Consider the following 9,187-nt stretch of genomic DNA (forward strand, 5'->3'; position numbering starts at 1 on the left):
CTCACAAACGGTGACTCACGTCAGCACATTTAGTGAAGATGGATGTTCGGCTCTCACAGGAAAACTTAACCTAATTTAATGCGAGTCGAGCGTCGCTGCTGTGACTATAATCCTTCTGTTCTGCTGCTGCACAGGACAATGCAGATCACAAAGGTCACACACACACACACACACCAACACACCAACACACATTAGATGAGCGACACTTAAGACAAAACATTAAAGGCATCCGTAAACCAAACTGTCAGCCCACGTGCCAGATATCGGTACCGGACAAACGCACAACTCAACAACATGCCAAGGCCTCGCGCCTCCACAAGTGCCAAACGGCTGCTGCAGGTGACATTTCATTGTGGATAATAAAAAGAGTTGATGTGGAAAAAGGAGGAGGAGAATATTCCCGCAGCTCGGAGAACAATGGAGTCGAGGGGAAGTGATAAGAGACAGGACATCCTAACGCTGCTGCGTCTCAGGCCTCCCACCGGCCGCTGACACGTCAGCTGGCAGCGCTGCAGCTGTCAGTCAAAGCGAAATACAGGAAGTCTGTGAAACGATTATATGTTAAACACATTTAATCACATCGTGCCATGTCCACTCCTGAATGTTGTAATCAAGCTTTAAACAGATGGTTCCCAGCAGAAAGTGCTCTGAGTGCAGAGACGAAGAGGTACAAGTACTCTAGTAAAGTATCTGAATACTGCAGACAAACGTCGAGTCACAACTCCAGATTACATCAGAAATATTAACTACTCAGGAATTAGTTCATGTGATCTGTTACATTCTGTCTGAGAACACATCTGTGATCTGCAAGAGAAGATGGAGCAGTTTAAAGTAAAGTAAACTGAAGTGAAGTCAAGTGAAATGAAGTGAAGTAATGTGACGTAAAGTAAAATAAAGTAAAAGTGAATTGAAGTAAACTACGTAAAGTGACAAAAATTAAAGTGAAGTGAAGTAAAATAAACTGAAGTGAAGTGAAGTGGCTCTAAGTAAAAAAAAAATGAAGTTAAGTGATGTGAAGAGAAGTGAAATAAAGTGAAGTAATGTGATGTTAAGTAAAATAAAGTAAGTGAAGTGAAGTAAACTACGTAAAGTGATAAAAATTAAAGTGAAGAGAAATAAAGTAAACTTAAGAGAAGTTAAGAGAGAAGTGAAGTGAAGTAATGTGAGAGATGAGATGAGAATAATGTGACGTAAAGTAAGATAAAGTAAAAGTACAGTGAAGTGAAGTAAACTAAGTAAAATGATTAAAAGTAAAATTTAAAGTTAAGTGAAGTGAAGTGGCTTTAAATCGAGAAAAATAAAGTGAAGTAATGTGAAGTCAAATAAAGTAAAATGAAATTATGTAAAGTGAAGTGATGTGTGTGAAATGAAGTCAAATAAAATAAGTGAAGTTAAGCGTCAAGAAAAATAAACTGAAGTGAAATAATGAGATGTAAACTATGTACAGTGACAAAAATGAAAGTGAAGTGAAGTAAATTGATGTGAAGTGAAGTAAAGTGAAGTCAAATAAAGTAAAGGGAAATTATGTGAAATGAATTGATGTGAGTGACGTAATGCCAAATAAAATGAAGTGAAGTTCAGTGAAGCAAAAAACTGAAGCGAAGTGAAGAAAAACAAAAGTGAAGTGAAGTAAAATGAAGTCAAGTCAAGTAAAGGAAAGTGAAAATATTTAAAGTGAAGTGACGTGAGTTAAGTCAAATAAAGTGAAGAAAAGTGATGCTTGTGTTGTAATATTAAATGTGATCACATGATTGATCACCTGATAAACAGCCAATCAGAGATAAGGATCCTTCCTCGCTCCTCTGTTTCTACTAGTTTTTCCCCTTTAGATGTTTTTTGGGGAGTTTTCCTTTTTTCCAAATCGAGGCTCGGAGGACAGACAGAAGACGTATGCGTCCTCAGATTCTACTGTAATTTATATTTAGCTTATCTTTTATTTATGTTTACCTAATCCTGACTAAACTTAGTTTCTTCACTGTGTGAATCTAAATGTTTCTGTTTCAGGGCTGATTGTCTCCCAACAGCGACGGCAGGAGCTGGGATTATTATTTTAATGTAAGTGTAAACACACACACACACACACACACACACACACACACTATAGAGAGAGAGGAGGAAGCATCTGGCCCCCTGAGGACACACACACACACACACACACACACACACACACACTGTTGTTTTAGCCATTTTGAATGTGCTGGCAGCGACTCCGGTCCTGACTGTGATTAAGTTCGCTGTTTTCATGACCCACTCACCTACTACGTGACATCATGACTTGATTCTTCATCATGCGTACGTGTGTGTGTGTGTGTGTCTGTGTGTGTGTGTGTGTGTGTGTATGTATGTGTGTGTCCTCATGACATGATGAGCTTCCCACATGGAGTCCTGATTGTGTTTTCCTTGAGGAATGTTGTTTGTCAGCATGTTTACGACCAACAGCACCTGCCCGTGCCACCGCTCTACATCACCAATTCTGCATCAGATCTTGAATAAGACAGCAACATTAATGCCGTCAAGCTCACATGTTGATCCTTATTGACTAGCTACAGTTGTTATGCTTTATGTTCAGGCAGTAAAACTCAACATACAGGATAAATATTTATAGTTAAGCTCAGTTTTGCTCCTGTTGTGGTGATTGGAGACTTTATCTTGGCAGCACAGCTCTTCCTCCTCCCTGTTTGTGTTTATCAGCTGTGGCATCCGACTGAGTCAGGCGGCAGGGAACCCTCCTCCGATCCCCGTCGCCCCCCCCCGGGCCCCCAGATACCAGCGGTGATTCAGCTCTCTCGCTCTATATAAGGCAGACGGAGCAACTTTCATCACTTCACCAGAGAGATTGAGGATAATTACAGAAGGTGTGGTTCAGCTTTTTATCAGCACGCATCACGGTCCCTGCAGTAAACTTTATCTACAGGCGCCTTCGCCGACAGCTGTTTTCCAACTGAAGGAATGAAGTTTGGGTGTGTTTTTAATCGAATTTTGAAACTGGACCAAGTAAATTAAACTGACCTTTGCTTTCTGTTTCTAGAGAGATGTATTTATACAGCACCATTCAGACACAAGTGTACTCATAGTGCTTTACAGGGGCCCCTGGAAGTTCACCGGATAATGAAAATTCAGTCATTATCTCCTCATCCTCATGCTGATGGAAAGTCCACAGAGGTCCACAAAACATTTCTGGAGCTTAACAGCATAACAGCGTTGGAGCATTCTCCTAAACAACTGAAGTAGATGGAGACTTGATTTTAAGCGTTAAAAAAACCACAAAGAAATAAAATAAAATGGCTCCTTAAAGCTCGTCCAAGGCTCGTTTAGACCCTCGATGCACGGTCAAACTAATGCATGCTAACGCTTTTAGCTGAGCAGCTACAGAGAAGTTCTGGGCTTATAAATGAGTGGAGATAATATCTTTTCACATCAATTTGGGATCCTGTGGCTTCTACAAACTTAGATTATGTTTTATTCCAACTTAAACCGAGAACCGTCTAGTTCAGTTGTTTAGGAGAATCCTGCAACGCAAATGTTTTGTGGCTGCAAGTGTTAGCATGCTAACAAGGACTTTTAGACGCTAATGTTTGTGTTTGCCAAAATGCTTTATTAGTGTTGATGGTGGTTAATATTACAGCTTTGAGCAAAACATCAGCACATTAGCATTTAGCTCACATTAGCCTTCATTGGTGCACAAGCACAGCCTGACAGAGCTGCTAGCACGGCTGTAAACATAGTCTTAGTCTCTTGTGAGTCAGATTATTTACCATTATGTAATATTGGCGCTGCAAGTGATTTCTGTAGTCATTCAATAAATTGTTAGCAATAAAAGGAAGTCAAACTAGATCACAGTTCCCCGTGGTGGCCCAGAATGCTTTGCTGCTGCGTCTCTCATCACATTTCTGATGTGGTGGCATGTGTAGGATGTGTGCATCGGGTCGACTGAGTCCACTTAAAGCACAAAAACAAAAGGGGGAGTTGAGGGAATTGTTCAGCGCGGTCAGCGAAGCACAATGGAGCGGATCGACGCGGCCGCCGTGTCCTCTGTGCAGAGTGCATCCTGTGTGTGTTGTTGAAGCCGTAAAATGGGTCAAAATATCAGTGTGAGACAGACAGTGATGTCAGTCAGGCAGCAGACAGAGCAGTGACACAGTTTCATGAGAGGCGTCTGCACACAATCCAACGACACTAATGAGCTTTGCATCAAATTAATGGATGAAAAATTGGAATTAAATGGAAGATTTTTGAGTTTTATGTTCATTATCTGATTCCTTGTTTTTCACCTTTGATTATTTTAACAATTCAGACTTTAAATCTGTTTTTATATCATGTTCTTACAATCTTGTAAAGCACTTTGAATTGTATTTTGATTGGTTTAAAAGGTGCTACATGAATAACATTCGATTGATTGGTTGATTGATGCTGCTCAGCGTCAGCAAAACCAAGGAGCTGATGGTTGAGGCAAAGACACACCCGTCTACATCTGTGGCGCTCAGTTGGAGCAAATGAACTGTTCAAGGTTTCTGGGAATTACCACTACTGAGAAACCATCATGGTCAAAAACAGGAAGGAAAATCATGGAGCATGAGCATGTTCAACTTTTTCAGAGAAGTAATAAAAAGCACACCGACTGGAAACATCACAGACTCGCCCAAGACAGGAAGCCTCTACGTCACTGGTGCTCACCTACAGAGCATCAGTGACGTTGGTGAGGTGAGATGTCTGCACGGAGCCAAGAGGATACGAAAAGACAAACACTCTGCTGCCGTCTGACAAAAGATACAGAAGTATCCGCTGCTGTACCTCCGGAGTACCGAGCAGCTTCACTCCCCGGACTGAGAGCAGCTTCACTCCCCGGACTGAAAGCAGCTTCACTCCCCGGACTGAGAGCAGCTTCACTCCCCGGGCTGAAAGCAGCTTCACTCCCGGGGCTGAGATGAGCTTCACTCCCAAGACTGAAAGCAGCTTCACTCCCAAGACTGAAAGCAGCTTCACTCCCGGGGCTGAAAGCAGCTTCACTCCCGGGGCTGAAAGCAGCTTCACTCCCGGGGCTGAGATGAGCTTCACTCCCGGGGCTGAAAGCAGCTTCACTCCCGGGGCTGAAAGCAGCTTCACTCCCGGGGCTGAAAGCAGCTTCACTCCCGGGGCTGAAAGCAGCTTCACTCCCGGGGCTGAAAGCAGCTTCACTCCCGGGCTGAAAGCAGCTTCACTCCCCGGACTGAGAGCAGCTTCACTCCCGGGGCTGAAAGCAGCTTCACTCCCCGGGCTGAAAGCAGCTTCACTCCCAAGACTGAAAGCAGCTTCACTCCCGGGGCTGAAAGCAGCTTCACTCCCGGGCTGAAAGCAGCTTCACTCCCCGGACTGAAAGCAGCTTCACTCCCGGGGCTGAAAGCAGCTTCACTCCCCGGGCTGAAAGCAGCTTCACTCCCAAGACTGAGAGCAGCTTCACTCCCCGGACTGAAAGCAGCTTCACTCCCGGGGATGAAAGAGTCTTAACGCCAGAAAATCATGTTTTTGGCAGTGTTTAGCGTTCCTATGAGGTTGAATGAATGACCCTGTATGTGTCCCTTTCTCTTAAAGACCCTTCATGTTTTTGTTGGACGATGATGAAGAAAAGGTCTGGATCCAAACCCAGGATGTGGTTCAGACCAGTGGACCAACATCCGGTCCTCAACATCTGATTCCTCGAGGTCGCCCTACAGATTTATCATCAAATTAAATGAATCTTTATTTATATGGTGCTTTTCATACAAAAAAGTATCTCAAAGTGCCTAACAGAGATTTACAAACAACAACAACAGAAAAAGAGACACAGCAAATAAAATCAAGAGTAGAAAATTAAAAGAACCCAACCCTCCCACCCCGACAGACATGCACAGAGACATACACAAATACATACACACTCATACACACACTCACACATACGCATGCAGACACACAGACACACACACTCACACCCACACAAACACTAGCTGTCACTAAAGAGACATGGTTATTCTACATGTGTGGATTCAGTCTGATGCTCTCACAGCCTCTTGAATTACAGGAAGACCACACATCTGGTGCTCCAGCAGCAACTGGTAAATACTCAGTGCGCACACGTGCACGCGCAAGTGTGGCCGTACACGACCCCCCACGCCCGCCCCCCTCTCATTGGCTGAGACGGTGATGCATTTCGTCCTGATTGGCCAGAAGTTTGTGGGGGGTTTTGTGCTGATGGAGGCGCAGCAGCGTCAGTCCGCTTCTCCATAAATGCGCCGGCTCGGAGCGGCTGAGCGCACAGAGACATCAGGACAGAAGACACCTCACCTCTCACATCAGGACCATCTGAACACTGAACAGCGGCGCCATGCTCACTGCGTGTCTAGAGTTCCTCGGCATGACGCTGTGCGTCACGGGCTCGCTGCTGGTGATGATCGCCTGCGGGCTGCCCATGTGGAAGGTGACGGCGTTCATCGACTCCAACATCGTGGTGGCGCAGACCATCTGGGACGGGCTGTGGATGTCCTGCGTGGTTCAGAGCACCGGGCAGATGCAGTGCAAAGTGCACGACTCGCTGCTGGCTCTGACGCAGGACCTGCAGACGGCGCGCGCCCTCACCGTCATCTCCGCCGTGCTGGGGGTCGTGGCGCTCACGGTGACGGTGGCCGGCGCGCAGTGCACCAACTGCCTCCGGGAGGAGACGGTGAAGGCGAAGGTGGTGCACGCCGGAGGGGTCATCTACATCATGAGCGGGCTGTTCGTGCTGGTGCCGCTGTGCTGGATGGCCAACAACATCATCGTGGACTTCTACGACCCGCAGGTGCCCCCGTCCAAGAAGAGGGAGATCGGAGCCGCCATCTACATCGGCTGGGCCGCCACCGCGCTGCTGCTGCTGGGCGGCACCCTGCTGTGCTGCTCCTTCTCTCAGGGCGTCAGAGGAGCCTACCCCATCAAATACGCGCCCACCAAGACGATCACATCCAACGGGGACAAGAAGTATTACGTCTAAGAACTGAGACTTTTGAAATGGGAGGACAGCGTCAGAACTTTTCTGTGTGCCAGGAGATGCTGGTTCCGGTGCTGAGGAGGAGCTCAGGGGACATGATGAGCCCAGTGTGGAGCGTCTGTGTGATGAATCAGGGTTATAAGCACTCATGAATACAACAACCTGAATGCTGATGTCTATAATGATGTGTTATAACAACAGTCATAAGCCTTTTATAACGCATTAAAATCATTATTATGATGCGTTACAGTGTAATTATATGTGTTTAAAGTAAAGGAGTAAAGTCCAGTGAGGGAAACAAGATCAGAACAGCACCGAAAATCCATTAAACCCGTTTATAAAGACTCATAGACATCTTTAAAATATCCATTAACTGTTATAACTATAGTACAGTGATATATGTGCATTATAACACAATATAAGTATGTTTATAATGTGTTATAATGCATCAAATGTGTTTCTATCACACGTTATCGACGTTGGCTTATTAATGAGTGTTGTTAACATTCGTCAGTGCTTATAACTATGATAATACATCACTGTGGGGGCGTTATAACACATTAAATGTATGTTCATGATGCGTTTCAGACACGGGCTTCATCAAAAGTGTAAATTAAGTGCGACTGAACTGAACTGAATGTAATTTTTGGAACATTTTCCAGGCAGCAGAAGTTTTGTTTGAGCTCCACGTGGGTTTAAATCCGCCTGTTTTCAGGAGTGAGGTGATGAACAGACTCGTTGATTACAGGCTGATGTTTGTGTTCTAAGTGGCATTGTTGTAAATATTTGTTCTCTCCAGCGTGCAGCCGGCGGTGAAGCTCCATTCACACCGACGTGCACTCACGTTGTGATCAAAGAGGGCGATTTGCATTTTTTTTCAATACGTGTACAGTGTTTTTCTATCATCTTGTCATTTTTTTCTAGTGTTTTAACAGAACGTACTTTTTCTAATAAAGAAGAAACACTTTAAACTGTCTGTGCTTGTTATTTATCCGATATTTAAAGAAAGGAAAATCAAAATATAGCTGCAGAGTCCTTAATCCATGAATATAAATCAGCCTGTTTGCACGACAGCATCGGACTGTCGCTCCCGTAACGAGGTCAGAGGTCGCAGTATTTGTGTCGCACGTGCTACTTATTTGTATTGTTTTGTAGGTGAAATGAAGGAAACAAACAAGAGCCAGAACGTGACGTCAAAATAATCAAGAGGCCCGGTTCACACACCCCGACAGGAGGCCGGTCCGAAACAATGCACCCAGCAGACTGTCACCGTGATTAGCACAATCAGCAGGGTGCAAACTCTCCAGCGTCAGGAAGCTCGGCCCCAGATCTGGACCAGTGGAGCAATCAGGGAGCTCCTCACGTGCAGAAACAAAGAAGAAGAGCGTGCGCACAAACAGGAACACCGCGGCAACGTGCACGCAATCGCCGAGAAGGTGGTGATTTATGGAGTTGTTGTCGGGAAGAACTTGAATAAGAACCAGGGTTCAAGTATTTCGGTCCACTCACAGCCGGTCTGAGGCCTCACAGGGGCCCTAATTAGAATTTGATTTGGGGCCCCCAGCTAAGCACCACCAGTGTTAACTATATATTGTCCGTGCTCCGTCGTTTGTCAACTGCACATCTTAACACAACCGTCATCATGACTGGTGAACTGGAAAGACACAAAACAAACCAGCAGACGAGGAATTCGCTGCAAACAAATGAACTGTTTTAACGTGAAACGACGACAAATAAATGGTTTCTTACGTAGAAATAATAAATGTTTTGTATGTAGAATGCAAATGTGAGGAAAATAATATACAACAATGTGAAATAAATGAAACAGAAACTTAAATAATGACATAAAATGAACAAGGTGGTGCGGGAATGATTGAAACCAGCAGTTCGTATATGTAATTTCTGTGTGATTACCACTAAAATATATATATTTATCAGGCTTAGTTCTCTTCTGGCAGCCAACATGTTGCTCAACCAGAGATCCCGCAAATTAATATTTGATTTTACCACCGACTCTGCAGCAGTAGTGAAGTATGATGTCTCTTCCTTTACTAAAGCCTTGTTGATCACAGGTCACAATATGTTCGTTACTGATAAAGCCAATCTTATCCAATGTCCTTGAACGGCCTCAGATATTTAGAGAGGCCCGGTCACAGTCAGTCGCGACCCGGCCGATGTTCCATGTGTCCACTTCTAGTTAAGCACGTACAC

The 9,187-nt window shown here is 44.7% G+C and overlaps 1 protein-coding gene and 1 long non-coding RNA gene across 2 annotated transcripts; both read left to right on the forward strand.

The window, feature by feature from the left end:
• The first annotated feature begins 2,011 nt into the window (after positions 1 to 2,011).
• LOC115592147 (uncharacterized) lies at positions 2,012 to 4,248 on the forward strand. The gene is made up of 2 exons (XR_003986079.1): positions 2,012 to 2,055; positions 2,692 to 4,248. It is a non-coding gene; the product is annotated as an uncharacterized LOC115592147 (long non-coding RNA).
• A 1,925-nt stretch (positions 4,249 to 6,173) lies between these two features.
• Positions 6,174 to 7,947, forward strand: cldn5b (claudin 5b). The gene has a single exon (XM_030434682.1). The coding sequence runs from the start codon at positions 6,338 to 6,340 to the stop codon at positions 6,977 to 6,979; it is 642 nt and encodes a 213-aa protein (XP_030290542.1). The 5' UTR covers positions 6,174 to 6,337; the 3' UTR covers positions 6,980 to 7,947.
• The last annotated feature ends 1,240 nt before the right edge of the window (positions 7,948 to 9,187 follow it).

Source organism: Sparus aurata, chromosome 12, assembly GCF_900880675.1.
Source record: "Sparus aurata chromosome 12, fSpaAur1.1, whole genome shotgun sequence".
Classification (NCBI taxonomy): Eukaryota; Metazoa; Chordata; class Actinopteri; order Spariformes; family Sparidae; genus Sparus; species Sparus aurata.

What these genes read in the sequence shown, in the direction of transcription:
- cldn5b (XM_030434682.1), top strand. Translation starts at nt 6,338, where the DNA reads ATGCTCACTGCGTGTCTAGAGTTCCTCGGCATGACGCTGTGCGTCACG.